The sequence below is a fragment of the Falco naumanni genome, chromosome 4 (genome assembly GCF_017639655.2).
Source record: "Falco naumanni isolate bFalNau1 chromosome 4, bFalNau1.pat, whole genome shotgun sequence".
Classification (NCBI taxonomy): Eukaryota; Metazoa; Chordata; class Aves; order Falconiformes; family Falconidae; genus Falco; species Falco naumanni.
The window spans coordinates 111,924,139-111,949,448 of NC_054057.1; the positions used below are offsets into that span (position 1 = coordinate 111,924,139).

Genomic DNA, 25,310 nt, shown 5'->3' on the forward strand with positions numbered 1-25,310 from the left:
AGTCCGCTCGAGCACTTCTGGGCAAACTGCAGCAAGCAGGCGAGTGACCTGACGCAGGTTTCTTTTCAGCCACTAAGCCACTTTAAAAGACATCTAAAAATACATTAAATGCTTTTCTCATGTGACTTTTCTATGCAAGGGACTGCTCTAAAGTCTGCCAACAGCAAATGGAACGAGATGCTGCTGCAAGACCTCTTTCCTGCACGAACAGCCTCCGCATCGCCAACTTGTTTGAGTCCAGGAGACCAGCCTAAGATAAAAACCTGGAGCATTATGCAGTCTGCTCGGCAGCATCAGCTATTGATGTAGCACCATTTTCCCCAAAGGGCTGTGCTTCCGTTCAGGATCATCACCCAGATGGGGAGCTGCAATGTTTTGCCTTGTTTCTGCTCCAGAAGGATCTTTAACTAGTTACACCCAGAAGAGTTCAAATGTATACTCCTCCCAACCAAGCCTCAAACAGAAAAAATAACCTCCCAGCTCTGCTGACACAGGTAATTCCTCTCCATTGAGGAGAGGTGAGGTAAATAGGACAACAGTTTGCCTTTGAAAGTGCTTTGCAAATCAGCTCAGCTGGCTGCTACCACAAAGCCCAAGCAGGAGAACACTGGCCACTTCAGTTACTCCAGCTGATCCTCAGGCCTGTCTCCTTAGAGTACATTTGCATCACCAAGTTTCCCATCAAGACTCTTCCTCCGCTCCCAGCGGGGAGCAGACAGCTTTTCTGCTCTTTTGAGATGCAGACCCTCAAGCTTACAAGTTTCTGTACATGCCTGGGTCTGCCCTGAACCAGAGCCGACACTGCCACACTGGGAAGTTAAAGGTGTCTGCTCCTGGACCAGTTCAGGCTGCAGAGTCAAGCCTTCTGCTTCTGCTGACACTGAGGGTGACTCTTCCTCCCTCCAAACTAGACACCTATGTGTGCCCAGGCAGCTCCTAGCTTCGGCTGACCTTTTCCAGTTGGCACAGCTTACGACTGCTGGTCCCAAACAGGGCTTAGAGTCAGCTGTGCAGAATTCGCTAAGAAACATCATCTAAGTCACTGCTTAAAGAAGAATTCCACCCCTAAACACTTGCATAGGGAGTCAGCTTAGCTAGCCTGAATTCCCATATATGACCAGAAAATAGGACTTCAGCGTGTGAAGCACTCTTCCTCAGGCTCTCAGCTGGAGTGACCCAAGCAGCATACTATACTAGTCCAAAAGACACTCACAGAGAAGAACTCTGCGCCCAGCCTTGCTCTCTGGGATCTCCCTCATGCTGGTGGTGGACTGCTTTCCCAGCAGGATCTGAGCTGACCAGCCCATCACAGAACACAGGTATGCACAGCCAAGGCCCAAAGGGCAGAGGGCAGAAAAAGCCCCTATTTGCACTACCTCATTTTCATCTTAACTTCATGAAAAAAATCAAACCCTAAATCTCACTGACTCCTCTGTTCTCTGCTTTTCTTTACAGAGCAGGGGAGAAGTTGCCTCAAACGATCTCCTGAAGCATCATATCAAGGCAATGCTTTTCACCCAGCGTGTGAACAGACTCTAAGAAATCCATAAAAGGTGCAAAAAGGCTTACCTGAAGTCAGCAGGATTAAGTTCGCTATACCAAGTTATGCACCACCAGGGGAAGCTTTAGGAGTCTGCAATTCAGAGAAAAGAAAAAGGCTGGAGGCTGCTGAGCTGGGTCACACCAGAGCAAAGTGCACAGCACCAGGATGCACACGGAGGTCTGCAGGAAACAGCTTCTTCCTGTGACGGCAGGACACTGCCACAGCCCCTCTCCCCTGGGACAGCCACAGGCCAGGCACAGTCGCCTGCCAGACCAGGCTGAGCTCACAGAGCCGCATCCAGTTTGCAGATCAAAAGTCACCGAAGCGCCAGCAAGCGATGCACAGCTCTACCTGTCCCAGCAGGTCCTGGCTCCAAACTGCTGCAGCCGCTGCTGGGGCAGGGGGAAAGCAGGAGGCGGAGGCAAGCAGCACTTGCACCATTTCCACTTGACCCAACAACTAGGACATTTCAGGAGCATGGCAGGCCTTGGCATATCAGCTCAGACCCAGTGGCAGGGAGAAGGAAGAGGAGGGTCTGGTACCAGCGCTGGGACAATGGTTTGAGGGGAGGGTGGTGACTGAACCACATCACAGGTCTGGAGCACTGCTGCTAGACTCCAGAAGCTCATTCGCCTCTGAACGAGGCTTTTAAGCAAACCTTCTCACGCCTAAATTAGCCATGGTAATCACAGAGTACTTCACTCTGCCACGTTCAGCAGACAGAATCACACACAACTTTTATCCCGGCTTATCACCATTACCACACAGGGGAACAGCACTGCCTTCGCAATGCTTTAAGTCCACAATATACAATTTTACATCCTTGCCAGTAGCAAATGAAGCCCTCTCATCTTAGCTTCGATTACAAGGTTTTCATGATGCTATAAAGCTGTATTCTTACACTTTTCTTACAAACAGTTTACTACCAGGGGTTCATGGGGTTTTGCACTCAGCACTATTACAACATGTTGCCTTAGCTTCCTCTACATGTTTCTGAAGGAGATCTGTATTTATTCTCAGCAACTGTTACTCTCAGCAGATCAAACTACTTACCCCTCCAAAGGCCCACCACACTGATACTCAAAATTTTATTCCACGATGTGATAAACTGTTTCCTGAAAGAGCAACCAGCACAAGGCTGCTGGCACCCAGATACACATAAAGCACCAGCTTCACAAACACCGCTGGAAGCACAAAATTCCCCATGCAGAGGACAGTTTCATATTTTGGCCAAATAACTCACTCTGGGGAACTGACACCGTATAAAAACATACAGCACCATGGGACAGACTTTTGATTACAAGGGATCATTGGTCCAAGTCACTTCCGTATTATTGCCACAACAAAAACATTAGTACCCAGCCTGAAAAACACCTGATCTGACCTGGACACTAATTAAAATAAGGTTTACTGCCTTATTCCTGATGCTTTACTCCACACAGGATGGACAGATCCACATTGTGACCGCACTCCAAAGTTTGCAAAACCACTTACGCACCCCGTATGACAACTATTCTGCACACAAATACCACATGGCAGAAGCTTTAAATGAACTCAAAGCAAGAGCTAACGACATCAATGATACAAGTTGTTTGCTCCTATTAAGTTCAGTACTTGCCAGTACTACTGAAGTTACACTTTCCAACACGTCTTAAAGCATGTGCTACTGTACAGCCTGCAGGAAAAAGGGAAGATGCAGAGGACTTTAGGGAGCAGATAGGCAAGGGGGTTTTGAATTTAAGGAAAAATACTAGAGGAAGATTCTCCCTTTGAACTGGCATAGTCTCACCCTCGCCTCCAGCCAGTCTTAACCCTGTGTCTGTAGGGGTAGAAGCCTAATTTTTGGAGAAAGAGAGACACAGCTACACTGATTCTGCGTATCATCCCAAAAGGATCCTGCAAAGTTTAATTCAGAGAAGGTTTTAGAATAACCACCTTTTATTCTCTAATGCAGGCCCCAGGCACTATCATAAAAATTCCACTAGAAACATTTCCTTTGGGCTGGGAAAACACCATGCATGGTCTGCCACGCAGGAATCAGCTCCTACAGCACAGAGCTTACACTCCACAGGTGTCAAGACCTAATTAGAAAGTCTAAGAGACATGAACAGGGAATCATTGCAGCCTCAAATATTCATATCATTGCTATCCCAACATCAAAATCACCATGCCAGATTTTCTACTGGCATCAAACTCTGTATTTGAAGATGACTGCAAGACCATTTTATTAGAAGAAATCCCTACTTTGGGAAACTCTCAGAGAAAGCAGATCTAGAGGGAAGGTCTCTTCCTTAGAGGAAAAAGAGCCCCAAAGCACTCGGTATCAGCACACTTACCTTTTTCTGCCTCCTGGCTCAAAATGCCTCTCACTAGCCACCTAGAAGCTCACATCTATGTAAGACCTTCCTGTAGGAATCCCAAGACTCACAACACAAAAGATAACAAAAGATCTCACCTTATGCTTCTACGCATTATTTCAGCAATATTTAGAGGAGGCCTGATGAAACTTTCCCTTGCTGCAGAGGAAACTCTCAGCTACAGACCAATACCGAAGGGCTGCTTTAGAGAATGAGCTCACGGAAGAGGCACAGAAGCTGTACTGGAAAGACTCGGCAGCTACTTCCACTCTGATTAAAGTATATGAGCAGCATCCTGGACTGCTGAATAACCGAGCACTAGAGACAGGGATCATTTTTAATCAACCACTCCTAGTCCCTCTCCCCTGTAATCAAAAAGTCCCCAAAAACCCACACAACAAAGAACTCCTTTCAAGGCCTCATGGGAAGAGATGCCCTTCCCAAAGAGCCTGGAAGAGTCCATTTGGGGGCTGATCTTGCACAAGAAAGAGGGAAGAAGCCTATGTGACAAGAAGCAAGCAGTGCCACAAGAAGCAGCAAGGGACCAACAGCATAGGCAGCCCCCACGTCACGATCTGAAGCTGTGACAGTGGCACAAGGCTTTCCCATCACCTGTCGTAATTCAACACTCAAGCTCATCCAAAACCAATCCTTAGCCCTTGGGACTGATATAAAATGATCAGTATCTGCTACAGGAAACTCTCATCAAAATTACTGAATGCTAATCCCCACCCTTAAGGAACACACTTCACAGAAGATTAAGCTTTCTGAAGTCTAAATGTACAATCTAGTTCAAAAAAAGACCCAGTGTGAATTCATTGCCTATATGCACTCAGCACTCGCGTGACCTGTAACTATGCTAGAGTAAACTGAAACCTCTTCCATAATCACTTTTTCAGCCCCTGAGGAGGGACAGGAGGAATGCTGCTCATCAGGTCCTTGCCAAGGAGTATTTGTAACATCAAGTACTGCAGCAAGAGGCATCTAAGCCAATTTGTTGGAAAGCTCCGAGGAGCCAGTAACCAAAATATTTTTGAAGCTGCCCATGTAACTCTCCATGAATTGAGCCCTTCTCAGAAAGCACGGTAGAAAATACACACTGTATCCTTATTCAGGGTTGTAATGATGGCAAATGCCACAGCTGAGCACTGTGGTGAGACCACAACACAAGAAAAGGGGAAGAAAGGAGAACCGGTCAGCAGAAACCTTCATTCAAATATACCTTTACAAGTCAGATGAGGCTAGCAGCCTGTTTTTCTAAAGAAAAAAACCCAAAACAAGCTGCGCACTGTCCACCAGCAGGGCTGGGACAAGTTCTACAGCTGTTTCCAAGTCCCACTCTGCGCATGAAGGTCTGCCAGAGATAATGTACTTTGAATCCCACCAAGAACTACTCTCTTGGCCTAGAGGATACCTGCAGGACAGTGAAACTGGGCAGACAACTCAACCCTGTAATGGAAATATCCATTACAGCTAAGAGCACCATCCTAAGGGAGAGGTCTGCTGATACAATGGCTCCCTGCCTCCAAGGATGGTCCAACACCCTTCCTGACCACTTTGCTAAGCCAGTGAAGAAAGGGTCTAGCTGAAAAAAATAACAGTTTTATGCCAAGTTAGCAAGATCAGTTGATCAATGCATCAGCTCAGCACCACAGCTGGCATGTGGGAGGAGGCAAGAGGGCACAGCTGAAAGCAGGGAAAGAGAAGGGCCCTTTTAAGAGCATGAAACCATGAGGCTGGCTGAGGCAACCACTCGTCCTGAGCTAACCCTCACGCTCCAGCACAGGGACCATGCCCACGTCTTCCTCCTCCTCCTCCAGTTTTGGCTTTGCTTCCTACCCACCTGCACTGCCAGGGTGTTGACAAGCTCCTTCCATGGACAATCCAGGTTACTAAATTGCAGAAAGTTAACCCAGAAATAATAATAATAAAGAAAATCAATTCAGCAAGACAACTGCAAACACCACAACTGGGTGTCCAGAGGTTGGACCTCTCCTCTCTGGAAGCAGCAAGCCTTACACCAGCTGTCATCCCACACAACTTCACCCTCTGCACCTCACCCTGGGACAACCGTGGTGGCACTGGGACCAACGTGGCCCAGCAGCGATGCAGCTCAGGGGGCACACGGCAGAACACCATTTGTGTTAAGGTTTTGGGAGGCTGCTGTGAGCTCCCCACAGTCAGACATAAAAGCCACAGTAAGGAGCCATGGGAGCACCTGGCAGCCCAGCAGCCCCCTCCGGCTCTCGGGTCCCAGCACACTGCCCAGAGACGGAACCCCAGCTGTGGGAGAGCTGCAAGGCTGTATTTAGCAAAGATTCTGGGTAATTCCCTAGCGTTGCATCAAACCTGGCTCCCAGAAACCAGCACTGCTGGGCTGAGGTGACCTTGAGCAGGACATGGCATTCGTGTAAACAGGGTGCATGCCTAAGGGTGCCTTACATCACTTGCACCCCAGCTATTATCTCAGGCAGAAGCTACCATCAGGCAAGAAGCTCCAGCTTTAATTCAGGCCATGGTTTCAAGACACATCTGTCCATCTGAGCAGGTCACCACTGACAGAAGAGGGAAGCCCCCCATTGCTTCCCCACACCCTGAACAAAGCCATGCCACTCACCTTCCTCCGTCTCTTCCTCATCAGACACCCAGAACAGCTCACAAACCACGAGCAAGAGCCAGGGAGCTTTTTGCTGGTCCCCAGGCGAACAGCTCATGGGCCCACCAAGCACCTGCAAGAGGGAGGGAGTGGGCCTGCCTGGCCAGGGGACTGGGACCATCTCTTTTGGACAGCATTGCGCCAGCAGATCAGCTTGGATGCTCATGGAAAAAAACAATGACAAAGAAAGTGGTAACATCAAATACAAACAACCATCTTTCCCGCTGGAAAACTACAATTTTATCCCAGAAAAGCTGAACCAGAGACAGTTTAAGCCAACGGATAAGTGCAGGGAGATAACAGATAGAAAAAGGCACTAGGGCTAGGAAGTGCACCTACCTAGTGCATTCACGCAGGTTAATATGTTAACTTTCCATGCAGCAGCACCTTAGCAATTTGCTCAGTCTCACAGAACAAACCCTAAAAGCACAGGTTCTTCAGGCTGATCTTTTATTTTTCACAGCTTAAACATGGTCACAGTCCTCTGCGAATTGGGTTTAAGGTACAGAGCTCTCCAGACTACACAAACATTCTAAGAACAAACATTTTCAGCATACCAAGAGCTCAGATATGCTAGGTCAATCCAACTATGTTTATTTGTATTTCACCCAAATCACCACCAAAGTACTTGGAGCTCAAGGAGCAACAGCCTCCCACTGATTCAGCAAGAGACCAGAAGTAATTGGTAGACAGTCTACAAGCACCACAAAGAATGCCAGAGGCATTTATTTACATGACCCCTGTTTGCCCAAGGAGAATTCAGAGTTTGCATTTTCCTCATTTAAATTAATCATTACTAGAATCAAATCCTCCGTACTATTCCTCAGCTAACAGGAGTAAAGGCACAAACCATCCAAAATCACCCCCACAACAAAACTTTTCAGATAGCTGTCATTGCTGAAACGAGACAGACTGTTTTACTCCCATCAGCTGAAGTTCCTCCCCAGGCTGGCACAGCACATTGGTATCTCTTCCAGGACAACTCTCATTATCTGTCCAAGGGATACGAGAAAGGCAAGGAGACACCATTCCCATTGTTGAGCAACTCCGCTCCTGCCAGGGCAGAACCATCACACCTTCTCTGCCAGTGACAACACACTGCACCTCACACCTGCGCTGCAGACACAGGAGCATGGAAATTCCCACAGGGCCTGGCTGCTGCAGCCACACAGTCCTCTTCTCCATCAGACCCGAGCGGTCCACGACTGGTCTTTAGTGCAGAACATCAAAGCACCTCTCAGTCTTGTCAGCTGGCACACTTGCACAAGTCAGCACGCAGCAACGCTCCCTCTGACATTACCCCCTCATTGCCAGAGTATAGCTCTGCCAACAAGAGACATGCGAAAATTCCTTCAAAACAGCTGTCCATGGAAGACAAGTTACGGTCAGAGCTTTGAACCAATTATAACCATGCACTTTGCAGTTGAAGCTGGCAAAATGTCTCACTCTCCTGTCATGTGTCCTTCTTCATTTCTCGTAGCAGCCAAGCCCAGCACACCGGGCAGTGAGAGACGAGAGGGGAGAGAAGTAGGTAAGCAGCACTGGAGCTCACAGTGAGTACGAGGCATTTCTAAAAGCAGACAAGTGCTCAGGGTTAAGAAACCCCATACGAAACCTACTGGTACACAGTGAGGCACAGAACACCTTTACAGATATCAGCCCCACAGCTTTTGCCAATTCTCCAGGCTCAGTATCAACAATTACACAGAATTTACCATTCTGTTTACACAATGCTTAAAGAAAGGGGTATTTCTAAACTAGCATGTGCTGTCAACAACATCTTCTAGTTATTCAAGGATTTGTGCCAGCTCCCAAAGAAGTGAGGGCAAACTCCTGCAGCAAGAAGACGGCGCGACCTGGAATCAGCCAAGCTTTGCTGATTACTCCTCTGAGTAAACAGTGGTGTTCCCAGCACTTCAGCTTGCTCTCAAGCTTCTTCCGTTGGCATACTACCCTATATTTAGGATAGAAGAGCGCAATGACAAGCATTGGGAAGAATGAATAAGTGGTTTAGGATGCTCAGTATAGCAGCAGAGACTGTGTGAAGAAACCTATGAATTAGAAACTCTTAAAAGTGGGAAAAGGAATCTGTAGCTAAGGACTGGAAGAGACAGCGCTCCATATAGAAAGTTAAATAACAGATTTTGTGATGAACAGTACTGCCAAGGCAAGAGACACTAGCAGTCCATCATGTAAACAGCGATGCGCAGTGGAAAGAAGCCTTTGCCTGGAGGGGCTTAGAGAAGACAGGTGAATGCTTCGCCTTTTTGTATAAAAAGAGGGGTTTAATCCCATTTTAGGCAGGTGAACAACATCAGTGCCATCTTCCCAGGCCTAGAAGCCCAAATATCCAGGACCAAGAGACACACAGCACGGCAGGGAGTGACTGCAAGCCCTGCTGCGCAACTCCCACATCCCCCTGCCTGCACCTTCTTGCCCCGAGCAGCAGAGACCTGTAGAAACTCTAAAGGTACACACGGGAAGTTTCCAAACTTCAAACCTGGGGCAAAACTCGCTAAATTCAGGCCCAATGACTTGACAGGCACTGGAGACTCCTGTGAGCAGCTTCGCCAGCCTGTTGGTTCCGAGGAGCCAGGGAGGCCACAGGGACTGTTCCACATTTACGCCCGTTTGTGCGGCAGAGCTACTCGCTTGCGCGGAGCCGCCCGCACGGCCGAGTAACGAGAAAAGTTTAAGTGCATGTGTGCGGGCGGGGCCGGGCCCCAGGTGGGCGCCCCCAGCCCCCGAGCGGCCAGTCCGGCCGCAGGTGGGGCCGAGAGCCGGGGGCTGCCCGGCCGCCCCGGCCGCAGGGGAGCGCACCCGGCTCCGGCCGCCCCCTGGGGCCCGGGGAGAGCCGCTGGGCCGGGCGGGCGAAGCGCACAGGGGCTCCGGCACACACCGCCGCGACCCCACCACGGCCAGGCACCGGTGGCCGCCACCTCCAGCACCTGGGCCGCTCCCAGCGTCCCCGCCGGCGGCTGCGGCGGAGCCCGGCGCCTCGCCCGGTACAGCTCGACCCGGCCCAGCCGCTCAGTGCCCGGGGCCCGGCCCGCTCCGCCTCCCGCTCGCCAGCAGGGCCGGCCCTGCCGGGCACCCCCGGGCGCGGCGCCCACCAAGGCCGGGGGGAGGCCCGGCGGCGCCCAAAGAGCGGCCCCGGCGGGGGCCGGGCGGCGGGAAACCGCCGAGGAGGAGGGAAGCGCGGCACGACGCGGGCAGCGGCGCCGCGGCCGGCCCCCGCCGCCAGCACGGGCCGCCGCCCGCGCCCGGCCGTCCCCGGCAGGCCGCGGAGGGCGCGCCGGGGCTGGGGCGGCAGCGGGCCGGACCGACCCGCTGCCCGCGCACAGAGAGACCCGGCCCCGCCGCGCCGCCGCCCAGGCCGCGCCGCCGTTCCCGGTCCCGCTCCCGCTGCCGGCCCGCCCGGCAGGCCAAGGGCAGGGCGGCCCGGCAGGTGCCGCCGCAGCCCCGCGCTGCCGCCGCCACCGGGCGGAGGCCAGGCCGTTACCCCGCGCGTCCCCGCGTCCCCTCACCGTGCGACGGCCGGGCCCGGAGGCCGCTCCCCGCCGGCTCTCGCCGCCAGCGGCCCCGACGCACCGAGCGGGCGGCGCGGCGCGAGCGCGACCCCGCGCGGGCACGTACCTGGGGGAGGGGCGCGCGGCGCCTAGCAACCGGCGGCACGAGCGGGCCGCGGCCAATCGGCGCCCGGCACCCGCGCTCAGCCCCGCCCCCCCCTCCGCCCCGCCCCACCTGGCTGCGCGCGGCCCCGCCTCCCCCCGCGCCCCGCGGCCCCGCCCCGGCCTCTCCCCTTTGGCCTCCCTCCAAGCTCCGCCCCGCACTGGCCGCCAGGCCCCGCCCCCGCCGGGCCCCGCCCCGCGCTCGGCCCCGCCCCGCGCCCCACGCGCGGCCCCGCGCTCGGTGACCCCGGCTCCGCCTGGCCCCGGGCCCGCCGCAAATATTTGTTTGGGGCCGGCCTGGCGCTGTGGCAGCCCGGGGACGCGGGGCCGCCGCCATGCAGCCCGTGCTGGGGGTCCTGCTTGCCCTGGCCGCGGCCCTCGGCTCAGGTAGGGCCCCGGGCCGGGCCGGGCCGCCGTGGGGCCGCCGTGGGGCTGGAGGGCGTGGGACAGAGCGGGGCCTAGACGGGCCTAGGGGCCGGCCCGGGAGCCTGCAGGCCTCTGCCCTGAGCCGCGGCAGGGAGGGGGGGGCAGGATGTAGGGCGCTTCTGTAGGGCAGAGACCCTCTGGCTCCGCAGGACAGATACCATGCTCCGTGGGGCAGGGGTCCCATGCGCCACAGGGCCCGGTGCCCACGCTGTGCCCTCATGGGCGCGCTGAATCCTGCCACACTCCCCAGGCCACCGCTCGCCCCTCAATGACTTCCAGCGCCTGCGGGCCACCGAGCTGCTGGCAGTGCCCGCGGACTCACCGCCGTTGCTGCTGGAGTGGGGCTCAGCAGAGCAGTGTGCCCAGCGCTGTGCCGCCAGCCTGGCTTGCCGGTGAGCGGGATGTAGTGCCGCTGTGGGGCAGGTGGGAGTGCAGGCGGCCACGACACCAGGGTCACCCCATTGGGATGCTGGGTGCTCATGTGCGTGCTCCCGGGTACTGGCCCCGCGCTGTGCCGTGCCAGCCTCCCACTGTGCCTCCCAGGGCTTTCCACCATGACCGGCAGAGTCAGCAATGCCACCTGCTTCCCTGGACCCAGCACTCGCCCCACATCCAGCTGCAGAAAAACATCCACTACGATCTGTACCAGAAGAAAGGTGGGCTGGTGCCACAGGTGGACATGGGGACACCACAGACTGGGCACAGGCCACCCCACACAGGGCTCCCCACACTGCCCACGTGCTCTGGCTTGGCTCTGGGGCTCTGACGTGGTGCCTGGCTCTGCCCAGACTACCTGCGGGACTGCATTGTGGCTGACGGCTCCAGCTACCGCGGCACACGGGCCATGACAGAGAAGGGTCTGCGCTGCCAGCACTGGCAAGCCACAACACCTCATGACCACAGGTGCCCCTGTGTCCCCAGCTGCCCCACTGCACCTGCCAGTGGCCCTGGGCAGCATGGGGCAACAGGGAATGGGCTAGGGACAGTGTGGGGGCAAAAGGTACAGCGTGAGGGCGATGGGGATTGCACAGGAGCAATGGGGACAGCATGGGGTCAGTGACACCAACCAGGGGTAGCACAGCATTGTGGCTGTGCCCACCCTGGGGCAAGGGGCTCCCAGCAGCCCTCCTACCCACCCTGCTGCCAGCAGGTTCCTGCCATCCCCCCACAATGGGCTGGAGGAGAATTACTGCCGAAACCCTGACAAGGACAAGCGGGGTCCATGGTGTTACACCGTTGACCCTAATGTCCGGCACCAGAGCTGTGGCATCAAGAAGTGTGAGGATGGTGAGTGCCAAATCTCGGGGTGCCCCATACCGTGTGCGTTCCCCTCCCTGAGCCCTCCAGCTGTCCGCAGCTGTCTGCATGACCTGCAATGGGGAGGAGTACCGTGGCACTGTGGACCGCACCGAGACAGGGACAGAGTGCCAGCGCTGGGACCTGCAGCACCCACACAAGCACCCCTACCACCCTGACAAGTACCAGCCCCTAGCCCTGGGCAGTGTGCAGCCACCCTGGCCATGCCAGGCGCTGGAGCAGTGGTGGCACCCTCAACCGCTGCTCCCTGTCTCCGGCTCAGGTACCCTGACAAGGGACTGGATGACAACTACTGCCGCAACCCCGACAGCTCCGAGCGGCCCTGGTGCTATACCACCAACCCTGGGCGAGAGCGCGAGTACTGCCGCATCCGCCTCTGCAGTAAGTCCCTGCCAGTGCCACCGCGCAGCTGGGACTGGGGCTCCTGGGTGCCACCCTAACCCTGCCACTCTGCCCCTTTCCGGCCACGCAAGCAGAGAAACGCCCGCGACCCCTCAACGTCACCACTGGCTGCTTCAGGGGCAAGGGTGAAGGGTATCGGGGCCGGATGAATGTCACCGTCTCGGGGATCCCCTGCCAGCGCTGGGATGCCCAGACACCCCACCAGCACCACTTCGTGCCTGAGAAGTACTCATGCAAGTAAGGGGCAGGGGGGGCGCTGCGCCCAGGGAGGGTGGCGGTGGGCAGCACTCAAGGGTGTGGGATTGGGGTTGGGGGATGACACCCATGTGGCCCCTCCACCAGGGACTTGCAGGAGAACTACTGCCGCAACCCTGATGGCTCAGAGGCACCGTGGTGCTTCACTGCCCGCTCCACTGTCCGCATCGCCTTCTGCTTCCACATCCGCCGCTGCCCTGATGAGCTGGGTGCCCAAGGTGAGCTGCCCCTGGGCACCCGCCCCTGGGGTGCCTGCTAGGGGTGCCAGCTCTCCCTGCCTGTCCCCAGAGTGCTACCATGGCCATGGCGAGAGCTACCGCGGCCACATCAGCAAGACGCGCAAGGGCATCACCTGTCAGCCGTGGGCTGCCCAGACGCCCCATGTGCCCCAGTGAGTGTGCGAGGGAGTGTGCTGGGGGGGTACAGGAATAGGGAGGGGAATGGGGATGAGGATGAGAACAGGGATGGGGATGGTGACAGCAATGGGGTGGTGACTTCCTCCCGGCAGGATCTCGCCTGTCACCCACCCTGAGGCACATCTGGAGGAAAACTACTGCCGCAACCCCGACAATGACAGTCATGGCCCCTGGTGCTACACCATGGACCCCCGCACCCCCTTTGACTACTGTGCCATCAAGCCCTGCTGTAAGCCCCTACCTGCACCCCTGCAGAGCTAGGGGGGTCCCCTGCCACCCCCTTGGGTAGTTTTGATACTGTCAGGGTGGCTGGGGATCCTGGTCCTGTGCCACCCTCTGCTTTCTCTCCACAGCTGGCAGCATGGTGCCCTCCATCCTGGAGAACACAGGTGGGAGCCAGCGGGTGCTGGGTGGGGGCCGTGGTGCCGGTGCCAGCGGCATGGCCCCAGCTGATGCCCACCCTGCCCACAGATGTGGTGTCATTCGAGCAGTGTGGCCAGCGGGATGAGAGACTGCAGTGGAAAGGGCGCGTTGTCGGTGGCCAGCCTGGCAACTCGCCCTGGACTGTCAGCATCCGCAACCGGTCAGTGGGTGCCCTGTCTGCGCCGTCACGTGGCCAGCATCGCCCAGGACCTCACCCCCCCATCCCCACAGGGCCGGCATGCACTTCTGTGGGGGTTCCCTAGTGAAGGAGCAGTGGGTGATCAGCACGCGCCAGTGCTTCTCCTCCTGGTAAGGCCAGGGCCGGGGCATGTGGTGCTGGGACTCCCGCTCCCCATGCGCTCACGTGCCCAACCTGCAGCGATGCCGACCTGGTGGGCTACAAGGTGCAGCTGGGGACACTCTTCAAGGACCCTGGCCCTGAGGACCCTGACCAGCAGACCATCCCCATCGCACGGATCATCTGTGGCCCCTCTGAGTCCCAGCTGGTGATGCTGAAGCTGGAGAGGTGAGTGGCCATGCCCCGGCCCCTGCCGTGCCCCACTGCTCACTGGGCTGACACCATGTCCTGCTGCCCTTCTCGCCGCAGGCCAGCCACCCTGAACAGGCGCGTGGCCCTGATCTGCCTGCCGCCCGAGCGCTATGTTGTGCCTGCAGGCACCGTCTGTGAGATTGCTGGCTGGGGGGAAACCAGAGGTACCTGCTGTGGGCAGCTCCTGAGACAGCATCCCCTGCCCAACGCATCCCCTGCCCGCAGCATCCCCTGCCCGCAGCATCCCCATGTCCATGGCAACCCCTGCCTGCAGGATCCCCAGGTGCCTGACATCCCCCTGCTCACAGCATCTCCCTCCCATGGCATCTTCCTGCCCATGACATCTTCCTATCCATACCATTCCCCAGCAACAGCAGTCCCCTGCCCACAACATCCCCTTCCCTTGACATCCCCTGCCCACCATACCCACTGCGAGGGCACTCCTCCTGCAAAGGTGTCACCCTGCAGGCTGTATGCCCCCACCCATAGCATCCCCTCACCCACGGCACCCCGTCACGGCATCCCCCTCCCCTGCCATCCCCTACCCGTGCGTCCCCTGCCCGCTGCCCTGTGTGCTCGCTGCTTGCAGGCACAGCGGATGGCAGCGTGCTGAACGTGGCGCGGCTACCGGTACTGGCCCATGGCGAGTGCAACACGGCACTGCGCGGGCGCCTGAAGGAGAGTGAGCTGTGCACTGCCCCGCTGCGCGCTGGCGTGGGGGCCTGCGAGGTGAGCCGGGCTGGGGACTGCTGCCTCGGGAAGCCTGCACTGCTGGCACTGGGGTGATGCCGCTCTCTGGGTGCTGCAGGGAGATTACGGGGGACCACTGGCTTGCCTCACTGCTGACTGCTGGGTGCTAGAGGGGGTCATTACCCCCTCCCGTGTCTGTGCCCGCACCGACCAGCCTGCCCTCTTCATCCGCGTCTCCCTCTACGTTGACTGGATCAACAAGGTGATGAAGATGGTCTGAGCCGGCTCAGCCCCAGCCTGGCACAGCCACCACCATGCAATAAAGGCACAGCCACAGGGCTCGGCACTGCACAGGGTCTCACACATTTATTTAGTACTGAACCCCAAACCATGTCCCGTCCTGCCCCCAGCTACGCTTGCTTCATCCTCCTCTGGTCCTGGTGAGGTCCCCAGGGCCAGCAGTCACCCTGGGGCTGGCATAGCAGCAGGGCTGCCACGGGTGCTAGGGGCTGTGCTGTCCCGTCTTGCCCTGCCAGGGCTGCCCCAGGTGCCGGAGGAGCCAGTGGGCGCAGTTCCCAAAGATATCGGCCTCTGTCTCTACGCCGGCCAGCACGTGGCCGCCCTCTGGGTACCACAGCAGCCTGTGGGGTGAGACAGGACAATGCCCAGCTGGCACCCCAGGGCTGCCTCCCTGCTCCCACCCTGCTGCACCCCACTCACCGCACCGGCACCCCCCTGGCCCGCAGCACTCGGTACAGCTCCAGTGCCTGCATAGGGCTGACACGCCGATCCCGGGCACCCACGCACAGCAGCACTGGTGTTTGCACCTGCGGTACAGCCAGTGGTGGGTGCCCAGCACCCTGCACCCAGTATCCCACCGCCCATCCCGGCCCTGCCTTACCCGGCCCGCGTGGGCGATGGGCGAGCGCATCAGCATGGTGGCCATGTCCTCAGCGTGGGGCACCCGCTCGAAGGAGTAGGGCAGCCCCAGGGAGGCGTAGCGCCTGTGGCACGGAGGTGCTGGTGGGTGCCGTGAAGACGTGGCATGGCATGGGGTGGGACGGGGGAGGGGTGACGCTCACCAGTCAGGGATGTCGGAGGTGCCCAGCAGTGCAGGCAGGTTGGAGACGGGGCTGCGCAGGGCACAGGCTTGGTAGCGCTTGGGTTGGCTGGCGAGGAGGTGGAGGGCGATGAAGGCTCCATGGGAGCCAGCCAGAAGGGCCAGCTGGTGTGGGTCCAGGGGCTCGCTGCACAGCGCCTGCTCCACCGCCAGCTGCACCCATGGGTCACCCCCCATCAGCACCCTACCATCAGCACCTTCCCAGAAGACCCCACCATCAACACCCCTGTGGCACCCACCACCCAGCACCCCTCACCTGGGTGTCCGCCACATCCTGCTCACCCACATGGGAGAGCAGGGAGTTGATGCTGGCCTGGCCAAAGCCCAGGGAGCCACGGTAGTTCACTGGGGAGACAGGGGCCACGGGTGCTACCTCTCCAGTGGGGCACAGGGGCCACACATCCCCAGGCTCCCCGGCACTCACCAAGGAGCACGGCAAAGCCCAGCCGACACAGTGCAGCCATGCTTGGACGCCAGCGGGCATCAAAGACGGCACAGGGGCCACCTGGGTCCGGCAGGAACGTCACCTGGGGTGCCACCAGCACTGCCAGGGTGTCCCTGCCATCCCCTTACTCACCATGGGGGCACACCACGAGGGGGTGCGGTGCCATGCTGTCCGGTGGGCTCAGCAGCAGGGCCTCGAAAACCTGGGTGTCTGCACCAGGGAAGGGGTCCCCCTCACCACTCACCACCCCACGCACCCAGCACCCTGCCCACCCCCTGCTCCCGAGGGTCCCCGGCACCCAGGCGGCACCCAGGTGCAGCGGGGGCCCCCGGGCGCTCACCGTGTGCAGCGGGGCTTTGCCCGCTGCAGGGTGGCCGGACTGTCAGGGTCTTCCAGGTGATGCCAGGCACTGTTGGGGTGTCCTCCACCGGCACCCAGAAGAGGGGCAGCTCCTGGCCCGCAGGCGGCAGCACAGTGACCACCTGGGGACAGGCAGCAGGTGGCACTGGGACACCCCTGCCTCAGGGCAGCTGGCCCGTGGTGCTGGGGTGTAACCGGCCCTGGTGTGCCTACGGTCCCAGTGCTCTATGGTGCTGTCTCATACTGTGCCATGCTGTGCCGCCCTGTGCCATGCATGGGTGTTCCATGCTGTGCCTGGTCATACTGCTCTGTGCCACGCTGTGCCATCCTTGGCTGTGCCATGATGTACCTGTCTCCAGCACTGGGCCAAGCTCTGCTTTTCCTTGCCACACTGTGCCACGCAATGTCATGCTGTAGCTGGCTGTAGCTCGCCATGCTGTGCTTTACCATGCCATGCCAAGGCTGTGCTGTGCAATGCCATGCTGGATCTGGCTGTGTCACATGTGCTGTGCAATACTGGGCTAGGCTGGGCCTGGCCTTGCCCACTTGTGTCATGCCATGCCACTCCACGATTCACCATGCCATGCTGTGCCTGCTGATGCTGTGCTGTGCCACGCCATGCTGTGCTTGGCTGCACCTTGCCATGCTGTGCCATGCTGTGCTTGGCTGCACATTGCCGTGCCGTATCAGGCTGTGTTGTGTGGTGCCAGGGCTCTGCTCACCAGGCTGGGAGGGTGGTGTGGGGCCGAGCAGGTGGCCACCAGCAGGTCCCACTGGAGGGTGAGCAGCTCCCAGCACCCTTCGGACGACCCTGGGGACAGAGAGCATGCCAGTGCTTGCAGAGGCTTCCAGGGCACTGCGGGCAGCCTGGTGCCACGTACCTGCTGTCAGGTTGGTGACAGTGGCTGCCTCTGTGTCCACAAGCAGCAGGTCCTGTGAGGGGGCAAAGCATGGGCAGCTGTGTCAGCGCAGGGCGCGGGGGCCGTGTCTCTGTCCCCACCGTCCCCAGGGCTCACTGTGCGGCTCCGCTGCGGGGTGCCCAGCACAGCTCGCCGGCTGTCGGCTGCCCAGCACCGTGGCGGCAGCACCTCCGCGTAGAGCCCGGCAAAGGCTGCAAGTGGGGCAGAATGTTAGCAAGCCAGGGCTGTGGGCACCTGGTACAAGGGGGTTCCCAGGGGGGTCCCAGCCCCCCAGCAGTGCCCAGCCTGGCCCACCGTGCTGCACTCACCTTCTGTGGGCTCCTGCACCACGTCGAGCACCGTGACTGTCTGCCTTGTCTGCCAGGTGAGCTGGGGAGAGCTGGCGATCAGGGATGGGCCCCTGCCAGGGAAACTGAGGCAGGGGGGCGTGGGAACTGATCCCACCTCCCATCCCAGCCGGGCACTGTGAGAGGCTGTGACATCCTGTGCTGGGTACCCCACTGGCAGCACAGGGTGGCACAGCCGTGCCGGGTGCCGCAGGGCCCTGCTCACCATGCGCAGGCGCAGGCACTGCCGGTGGGGTCCCCCCAGGTCCCCCTCCAGGTAGAGCAGGCACTGGCCATCAGGGCTCAGCCGGGGAGAGCAGGTGGCACTGCGCTCGGCTGACAGCAGCTCTGTGGGCAGCAGGGGGTCAGCACCCCGGGGACCCCCAGGGCACCCCCTCACAGCCCTGGTGCTCACCACAGCGCCTGCTGGCCAGGTCCAAATGGAAAATCCCTGACCTGGGAAGGAGGTACAGGTCAGGCTGAAGCCCCGTGGCCATGGTGACCCTCGCTGTGCCAGCATGGCATGGGCATCCCAGCATGGCGCTGGGTGCTGGGGGGACCCACCTCCTGTTGGAGCAGGCGCTCAGCCCCAGGCGGAAGGGCTCGTGCCACCAGCCCACAAACACCACGCCGCGGTCATCTGGGGACCACAGGGCCTGTGCAACAGCCAGGCTCAACCCACAGCCCCGGGCTGCCCCCCAACCCCCAGCCCCGGGGCTCTCCCTGCAACCCATCCTGACCTGGCCAGGGGAGAGGTGCTCCGGGATGCCCTCCAGCACCGAGAGGCTGCTGCCCTCCAGGTCCAGGACGCAGAGGACGGGCACGCTGCGGGTGCTCAGTGCCTCCCCCCAGTCTTCATGGTAGACGAACTGCTCACTCTGCAGCACAGCCCCCTCAGCTCCATGGCCAATGGCCCCAGATATGGGGCTCTGTGCACGGCACAGTCACAGGGTACCCGGCGTGCTCATGGGGTGCATGGGGTGCTCACAGTGTGTGGCACGCTCACAAGATGCGCAGCATACTCATGGGGCACACAGCACGCTCACGGGGCACGGGCCATGCTAACAACGTGCATGGCACACTTGTGGGGTGCACAGCATGCACCTGGGGCACACGGCACCCACCTCCTCATCCTCTTCCTCCTCCTCTGGCCTGGCTGCTCCTGGCACATCCCAGGGGCGGGGGGCGCACCGTTTGGGCCGGCTCTTCTCAGCCACATAGAGTAGCCTGGTCTCCGAGTGGGACCAGGCCAGACAGGCGAAGGGCCCTGGCACAGCAAGAAGGTGCCAAAACCCAGCCTGGCACTGGCACAGCTGGGCACCAGGCAAGCACTGGGGCTGCTGGTGTGCCGGCCTTGCCTGTGTTGCGGGCAGCAGAAAGGGTCCTACCCTCTGTGTAGACCTCCCCGTGCTTCCCCAGCGCCGTGAGGTCCACACTGTGGCTGCGCCCGCTGCTGCCCCACACCTGGGGGGATGAGGGTCAGCACCGGCACACCACAGCTGTGGCACCCACTGCCCCGTGCCCTGGGGCTGCTGTGACTGGGGCAGCCCGTGTTACCTCCAGCAGCTCGTGGCCCTGCTGCGGGCAGCGGCTGAGCACGGCACGGTGCTGCCCCGTCGGCGAGTGCTGGCTGAGGAGCCTGAGGGTAGGAGGGAGGGAGGCTGCAGTGGGCAGCGTGCCACGGGCACCAGCCTCGCCGTGGGCACCGGCCGTGCCGCCCCATCCCGTCCGTGCCGTACTGGTTGCGGATCTCGGCGCTGAGTGCCGCCCGGCTGACAGCGAGGCCACGGCCGCCCACGTGCCGCAGGCTGTAGTGGCGGCTGAAGCGCAGGAGCCGGCGGCGGGGCAGGTCTGGGCGGCTGCACTCTGCAGAGGGGGGCTGTCAGCACCCGCCCCCGCCAGTCCCGGGGGCCAAGAGCACCAGGGCAGCCGAGCCCGTGACTCACCGGTGTAGAGCAGGAAGGTCTGTCCCCCTGCGGCGGCCCCAAGGGCGGCAGAGGTGATGGCAGGGAACTGGCTCAGCTCCCGGTAGCAGGCGGCGGGGCCGCCGGCCACCTGGGTGGGGAAGAGGCACGCTGGCGGGGGACAAGCTCACCCCTCTGCCCTTGCCCACCCCCAAAACAGGGCTGTGCCCACCCACACAGCCCCCCCCCGGGCCCCCCTGCCCACCTCTGTGCCCCGCTCCGTCCCTGAGGCCATGGGGCCTTGCTCTGCCACGCTGGGCCGCTGGCGTTTGCCGCTTGGCAGCGGGCAGTGCCAGGGCATGCGCGAGCAGCCCGGCACGAGGGGCCTGGCTGGTGCCAGCCCTCCGGCTGCCCTGCGCGGCCTGCCGTGCCCCGGGCAGCTGGGCACAGCTCACCCTCCGCCGCGGCACAGCGCGTCCCCAGTGGCACAGACCCCAGCCTGTGTGGGAGAAGGGTCCAGTGGCCACAAGCACTGGAGCGGGGGTGACGCTAGTGCCGGCACCACCACCAGAGATAGCCGGGTGCTGAGCTATGCTGTTTATTGGGGGAGGCAGCCGCGGGGGCTGTTAGCACTGCAGGTGCTTGAGCAGCCACAGTGCCATGTTCATGAAGCCGTCGGCTTCGGCCTCGACACCGGCCAGGGCGTGGTTGTTCCCTGGGTACCAGAGCAGCCTGGAGGGGAGAAGGGCATTAGTACCAGGCTCGCACCCCACCACACAGGCACTCAGCACCCCACTTACCGTGTGGGGACCCCCCGGGCTTTGAGGGCACGGTAATACTCCAGCCCCTGCTTGGGGGGCACACGCCGGTCGTCCTCCCCCAGCATCAGCAGCACAGGTGCACGGACCTGCGAGAGCGGCACAGCCTCAGCACCGGCACTGCTGGCAGTGATGGGGACAGGCACAGGGACATACCTGATCGACATAGCGCATGGGCGACTTGCGCAGCATCTCTGTCCACTGGGCAGGGTCTGGCAGGGCATCAGGCACGTAGGGCAGTCCCGTCTCCGTCAGGCACCTACAGACAAGAGGGCCGGGGCGTGTACGGGGCTGGGACAGTGGGGAGGCTGGGGGCAGTGGTACTCACCAGTCAGGGATGTCAGTGGTGGCCACCATGGAGGCAATGTTCACCACGGGGTTGCGGACAACACAGGCGCGGTAGGTGTCAGGGAACTGGCCGAGGAGGTGGCATGCCAGGAAGCCCCCATGGGAGCCACCCACCAGTGCCACCCGACCAGCATCCAGCGTCTCCTCCTGCAGCACCCGCTCCACGCAGAGCTGCCACCACAGGGGAGACCTGCTGAGGCAGGCAGCCCCGCTTTCCCTCCTCAGGGCACCCGCAGGAGCACAGGGTGCCCCAGGACCACGTGTCAGTGTCGTACCTGCACATCACGCACGTCCTGTGTGCCCACATTGCCTGGCAGGGAGGCCACGCTGTCCTGGCCAAAGCCCAGGGAGCCGCGGTAATTCACTGGTGGGGGAGCAGTGTCAGAGCCCTTCCGCCCCGTCCTGACCCCACTGTGTGCACTGTGTCATCCAGCAGTGCCCTGGACCCCCAGCATCACTCACCCAGCAGCACAGCAAAGCCCAGGCGGCAGAGTGCTGCTGGGTACAGCATCCAGCTGGCCGTGAAGACGGAGTGGGGACCCCCTGCAAGAGGAAAAAGGCAAATGGGGTGGCGGGGGGATGCTGCCCAGCTAGGGCAGGGGGCACAGCAGGGCAAGCTCTTACCATGGGGCATCACAACTAGGGGGGGCTTCTGGGCAGCAGAGCCCTCGCATGGGTGCAGCAGGATGGCATCAAAGTCCAGGCCCCCTGTGGAAGTGGGGTGGGGGGTGTCAGCGCTCGGCAGAGGTGGTGGTACCCAGCCCAGCCCCACCAGGCACTCACCATACTGGGGGTGCTCCTGCTCCGGCAGGGGCTGCAGGGTGCGGATGCCCCAGCTGATGCCGGGCACAGGGGGCGCGTCCTGCAGGCAGACCCAGCGTGCCTGCGCCTCCTGGCCAGCACTGGGCAGGACAGCCACTTTCTGTGTGGGGAGATGGGTCAGTGCCAGCACCGAGGGGATGGTGGGCACTGGGGAGGGGGGGTGTTACCTTACCAGTGTGTGGGGGCAGCTAGGGGTGGAGAACCTGGCCACCAAGAGGTCCCGGTCGATGGTGAGGACAGACCAGCTTCCCTGGGGGGCATCTGGGGAGGAGGGGGGGTCAGACCTGCAGGCACCGACCCCCTTCTCAGCCCCGGCACTGACACGGCCCCACTGGCCTGCCACTTACCGGCTGTCAGCGAGGTCGTGGCACCCGTCACTGTGTCCACTACGAACACATCCTAGGGGCATGAGGGCAGAGTTCAGCGGAGCCCTGACTCGGCCTGGCCCCCCTGTGTGCCCCCCTGCCATCCTGGCATGGTGGCCCTCACCTGCTGGCTGCGCTGGGCTGTATCCAGCACGAGCCTGCGGCTGTCAGCTGCCCAGCACAGCCCCGGCAAAGCACCACAGTAGATGCCTGGGAAGGCGCCTGTAATGAGAGCAGTGGTGCTCAGCACCCCTCCATGCCCCCTCTGCCCACCCCCAGGGCTGTACTCACCCCATGCCTGCCGTGGCACAGTCTCCAGCACCGTGCTGGTGTGTTTGGTGTACCAGTCGTACTGCAGGAGACACGGTATGGAGCGAGTCTGGCAGGGTCCCAGCCTGCCTGCCCCCACCACAGCTTGGGGAGGGGGCTCTACCGCCCTCCTGTCAGCCCCCACACTGGCACAGGCACCCCACCGCCTCCCCGGTGTCCCATCATGTCCTCCAGCGCCGCTCACCATGCGGAGGCGGCTGCACTGCTGGTGGGGTCCCAGGGCATCATTCTCCAGGTAGACGATACGGCAGCGGTCAGGGCTGAGCCGTGGGGACCACACGGCCCTGGTGTCCTCAGAGAGCAGCTCTGCATGGGCGCGAGGGGATGGTGAGGGGCTGCGGGGAGCTGGGGTGCCGGTGGGGTTGGGATACAGGCTGCTCACCGCATCTCCCGCTTGTCAGGTCCACGTAGAAGAGTGCTGACCTGCCGGCAGAGACCGGTGTAACAGCGGGGCTAGGGGCCTGGCTGTGGGGCAGGCTGCCCCGCGGGGACTCACCGGCGGTTGGTGCAGTGCCGCAGCCCCAGGCGGAAGGGCTCGTGCCACCAGCCCACAAACACCACGCCAGTGTCGCCGGGGGACCAGAAAGCCTGTGGGGAGCGGGGGGTGAGTGTCTCAGCCTGCTGCTGGCCCCCGAAACCTCCCTTCTCCAGTTCCCTGGGGGTCCCCATGCTGACCTGGCCAGGGGAGAGGTGCTCCGGGATGCCCTCCAGCACCGAGACGCTGTTGCCCTCGATGTCCAGGATGCAGAGGACGGGCACGCTGCGAGTGCTCAGCGCTTCTCCCCAGTCCTCGTGGTACACAAACTGCTCGCCCTGTGGCACAGCCCTGTCAGCCCCACGGCCACCCAGCCAGCCCCTGGCGGCCCCGGGGCGGAGAGACCCCACCTTGAGGGGTGCATCCTCCTTCTTGGGGTGCCCTGTGTCCTCATCGGAGGTGCCCAGCTCAGGGGCTTTGCTCTGGAAGAAGGACTCGGCCTTGGGACGCTTCTTTTCCGCCACGTAAAGCAGGTGGGTCTCCGAGTGCGACCATGCCAGGCAGCCAAACTGGTCTGCAGGGACGGGTCAGGCACCGGTCCCCCTGTCCCCCCAGGACCCCACATCCCCCAGCATCCCCTGGCCCCTCACCGTCATCGTAGACACTGCTGTGCTTGTCCAGCGCCGTCAGGTCAATGCTCTTCACCTTGCGGTTCTGGTCCCAGACCTAGGGGCAGGGATGCCGGAGCGGCCCCGAGCCGCAGCGTGGATCCTGCTCTGAGTCCCAGGGAGTATCCAGCCCCCCTCGCCCCCCCCCCCCCCCCTCACCTCCAGGAACTGTTTCTCCTTCTCCTTCTCCTTGCCGGGGACCTTACGCAGGACAGCCTTCAGTGCCCCACTGGGGGACTCGCGGCTCAGCAGCCTGCAGGTGGGTGGGCGCCTGTCAGCCCCCCACCGTCAGCATCCTGAGGGGACGCGGGCGCTGGGGTGGAGCAGGACTCACTCGTCCTTGATCTCGGAGCAGGTGCCAGCGGGCCCCGAGTAGACAACGGAGGCCCCATCGTGGAAGATCAGGTACTGGCGGCAGAACTTGATGTTCTCAGCCCGTGCCAAGTCCCGCTGCGACCACTCTGCGAGAAGCAGGGTGAGGAAACCCGCCGGAGACCCCCTGCACACCCCTGCCCCCCTGTGGGGCCACTCCGTCCCCGTACCGGTGTAGAGGCTGCAGTACTTGCCCCCGTACTGGGTGGTGACGTCGGGACCGAGGCAGGCAGCGCTGAGCCCCGGGTGCCGGCTCAGCTCCCGGTACAGCTCCGCCATCTCCTCCACGCTCAGCGGCACCTGCGGGACCTGCCGGGGTGGCTGGGGGCACGGGGCCGTGCCGGGGCGCGGGGCGGCGGAGCAAGAACTGGGGAGCCGGGGGGCACAGGGAGCGGGTACTGGGGCACCAGGGTACGTGGGGGGATTAGGAGGGGACTGGGGGCAGTTGCTGGGGTACGTGGGGGGGGTACAGGGGCAGTTACCGGGGCACTATGGGTACAAGGGTACTGGGGGCAGGTAGCGGGGTACGCAAGGAGATTAGGAGCACGGGGGACAGTTACTGGGGCACCAGGGTGCAGAGCCAGGGCAGTTACTGCAGGACTGACGGCAGTACCGGGAGTGCGGAGCGGGGGCAGTACCGGGGTACCAGCGGGTACAAGGGTACCGGGGGCAGCTACTGGGGTGCATGGAAGGGATTATGAGGGTAGCGGGGGGTGATTACCGGGGTACCAGGGGCACTGGCGGGGATGCGGAGCAGGGGCAGTTACCGGGGCGCATGGCGGGATGAGGAGAGCGCCGGGGGCCGTCACCGGGGTGGCGGGGGCGCACAGCGGGGGCCGTTACCGGAGCACCGGGGGCAGGCGGGTGCCGGGGCTGGGGCTGGGCGGCGGTGCGGGGGCAAGGCCGGGGCCGGGGCCCCGGCCCCAGGGGGTTGCGGCGAGGGGGCGGGGGGCAGCGGGGCCGCGCGGGGGCGGGCTCCCGTGGCGGGGCGGGCACCCGGGGCGGTGACATCACTGACAACCCCCCCCAGCCCCTCACCGGACGCTCCATGTCGCGGCGGCACGGCAGGGGCGGGGCCAGCGCCGGCACTTCCGGGACGGAGGGGCTGGGCCGGCGACGTGCGGCTCCTCCCATTGGCGGCGCTGCCCGGGCCACCGCCCGCCTTGCGGCGCCCCCTGGTGGGCGCGGGCGGCGCCGTCGCCGTCGGCCTCGGGGGCCGGGCTCCGCCCCGGCCCGACTCCCCCAGCCCCGGCGGCCGCTCCCGCCAGGAGGCACCGGTTCACCCGCGGGCCCCCCTTTGTCCCCCCGGCCAGGGTCCAGGCCGCGGCCCC

The 25,310-nt window shown here is 61.5% G+C and overlaps 4 protein-coding genes across 8 annotated transcripts in view; 1 reads left to right on the forward strand and 3 right to left on the reverse strand.

Annotated features, from left to right (window-relative positions):
- The window catches only part of DAG1 (dystroglycan 1), a 54,201-nt gene extending 44,004 nt beyond the window's left edge, over positions 1 to 10,197 (reverse strand). Inside the window, exons 1-2 of one of the 2 annotated variants that reach the window (XM_040591549.1) lie at positions 10,084 to 10,143; positions 1,570 to 1,633 (exon numbers count right to left, since the gene is read on the reverse strand). The gene's annotated coding sequence lies outside the window, so the exon portion shown is untranslated. Of the gene's footprint in view, positions 1 to 1,569; positions 1,634 to 10,083 lie in introns of both variants that reach the window. The other variant, XM_040591547.1, reaches the window with a different exon arrangement.
- A 293-nt stretch (positions 10,198 to 10,490) lies between these two features.
- On the forward strand, positions 10,491 to 15,057 carry MST1 (macrophage stimulating 1). 2 transcript variants are annotated; one of them, XM_040591996.1, is made up of 18 exons: positions 10,491 to 10,614; positions 10,904 to 11,045; positions 11,197 to 11,309; positions 11,442 to 11,556; positions 11,804 to 11,940; positions 12,011 to 12,131; positions 12,233 to 12,351; positions 12,444 to 12,609; positions 12,715 to 12,845; positions 12,916 to 13,018; positions 13,136 to 13,272; positions 13,397 to 13,432; positions 13,515 to 13,626; positions 13,698 to 13,775; positions 13,846 to 13,992; positions 14,074 to 14,180; positions 14,606 to 14,745; positions 14,825 to 15,057. In XM_040591996.1, the coding sequence occupies exons 1-18, from the start codon at positions 10,563 to 10,565 to the stop codon at positions 14,984 to 14,986; spliced, it is 2,118 nt and encodes a 705-aa protein (XP_040447930.1). In that variant the 5' UTR covers positions 10,491 to 10,562; the 3' UTR covers positions 14,987 to 15,057. The 2 variants fall into 2 exon arrangements, with proteins under 2 accessions (XP_040447930.1, XP_040447931.1); XM_040591997.1 differs by having other exon boundaries at positions 12,447 to 12,609.
- Positions 15,058 to 20,249, reverse strand: LOC121087221 (acylamino-acid-releasing enzyme-like). 2 transcript variants are annotated; one of them, XM_040591992.1, is made up of 22 exons: positions 20,047 to 20,249; positions 19,824 to 19,932; positions 19,617 to 19,743; positions 19,435 to 19,516; positions 19,266 to 19,341; positions 19,002 to 19,144; positions 18,618 to 18,755; positions 18,442 to 18,533; positions 18,293 to 18,333; positions 18,104 to 18,225; positions 17,860 to 17,920; positions 17,648 to 17,742; positions 17,513 to 17,564; positions 17,354 to 17,442; positions 16,612 to 16,753; positions 16,404 to 16,481; positions 16,251 to 16,331; positions 16,083 to 16,171; positions 15,789 to 15,979; positions 15,608 to 15,710; positions 15,427 to 15,533; positions 15,058 to 15,347 (listed from the first exon to the last, which is right to left on the reverse strand). In XM_040591992.1, exons 1-22 carry the CDS (start codon positions 20,140 to 20,142, stop codon positions 15,209 to 15,211), a joined length of 2,253 nt encoding a protein of 750 aa, XP_040447926.1. In that variant the 5' UTR covers positions 20,143 to 20,249; the 3' UTR covers positions 15,058 to 15,208. The 2 variants fall into 2 exon arrangements, with proteins under 2 accessions (XP_040447926.1, XP_040447927.1); XM_040591993.1 differs by having other exon boundaries at positions 15,207 to 15,347; positions 15,427 to 15,520.
- Positions 20,250 to 20,363: 114 nt separating this feature from the next.
- On the reverse strand, positions 20,364 to 25,069 carry LOC121087222 (acylamino-acid-releasing enzyme-like). Of its 2 annotated transcripts, none has more exons than XM_040591994.1 (22): positions 25,018 to 25,069; positions 24,150 to 24,279; positions 23,942 to 24,068; positions 23,767 to 23,860; positions 23,590 to 23,665; positions 23,350 to 23,513; positions 23,140 to 23,277; positions 22,961 to 23,052; positions 22,847 to 22,887; positions 22,649 to 22,770; positions 22,426 to 22,486; positions 22,259 to 22,356; positions 22,117 to 22,168; positions 21,942 to 22,030; positions 21,731 to 21,869; positions 21,572 to 21,655; positions 21,410 to 21,490; positions 21,223 to 21,311; positions 20,928 to 21,118; positions 20,756 to 20,858; positions 20,582 to 20,688; positions 20,364 to 20,513 (listed from the first exon to the last, which is right to left on the reverse strand). In XM_040591994.1, exons 1-22 carry the CDS (start codon positions 25,027 to 25,029, stop codon positions 20,408 to 20,410), a joined length of 2,196 nt encoding a protein of 731 aa, XP_040447928.1. In that variant the 5' UTR covers positions 25,030 to 25,069; the 3' UTR covers positions 20,364 to 20,407. The 2 variants fall into 2 exon arrangements, with proteins under 2 accessions (XP_040447928.1, XP_040447929.1); XM_040591995.1 differs by lacking the exon at positions 25,018 to 25,069 and adding an exon at positions 24,747 to 24,867.
- Between the last annotated feature and the right edge of the window lie 241 nt (positions 25,070 to 25,310).

Bases quoted from the DNA above. Each gene is read 5' to 3' on its own strand.
- LOC121087221 (XM_040591992.1), bottom strand. From the start codon at position 20,142: ATGCCCTGGCACTGCCCGCTGCCAAGCGGCAAACGCCAGCGGCCCAGC. The intron at 19,933-20,046 runs GTGGGCAGGGGG...TTCCCCACCCAG, and splicing joins GGACGGAGCGGGGCACAGAG to GTGGCCGGCGGCCCCGCCGC. The intron at 19,342-19,434 runs GTAACACGGGCT...TCATCCCCCCAG, and splicing joins AGGGCCACGAGCTGCTGGAG to GTGTGGGGCAGCAGCGGGCG.
- LOC121087222 (XM_040591994.1), bottom strand. The intron at 24,069-24,149 runs GTACGGGGACGG...TGCTTCTCGCAG, and splicing joins GTACTGCAGCCTCTACACCG to AGTGGTCGCAGCGGGACTTG. The intron at 22,771-22,846 runs GTGAGCAGCCTG...GCGCCCATGCAG, and splicing joins CCTGACAAGCGGGAGATGCG to AGCTGCTCTCTGAGGACACC.
- MST1 (XM_040591996.1), top strand. From the start codon at position 10,563: ATGCAGCCCGTGCTGGGGGTCCTGCTTGCCCTGGCCGCGGCCCTCGGC. The intron at 11,310-11,441 runs GTGGGCTGGTGC...GGCTCTGCCCAG, and splicing joins CGATCTGTACCAGAAGAAAG to ACTACCTGCGGGACTGCATT. The intron at 12,352-12,443 runs GTAAGTCCCTGC...CGGCCACGCAAG, and splicing joins CTGCCGCATCCGCCTCTGCA to CAGAGAAACGCCCGCGACCC.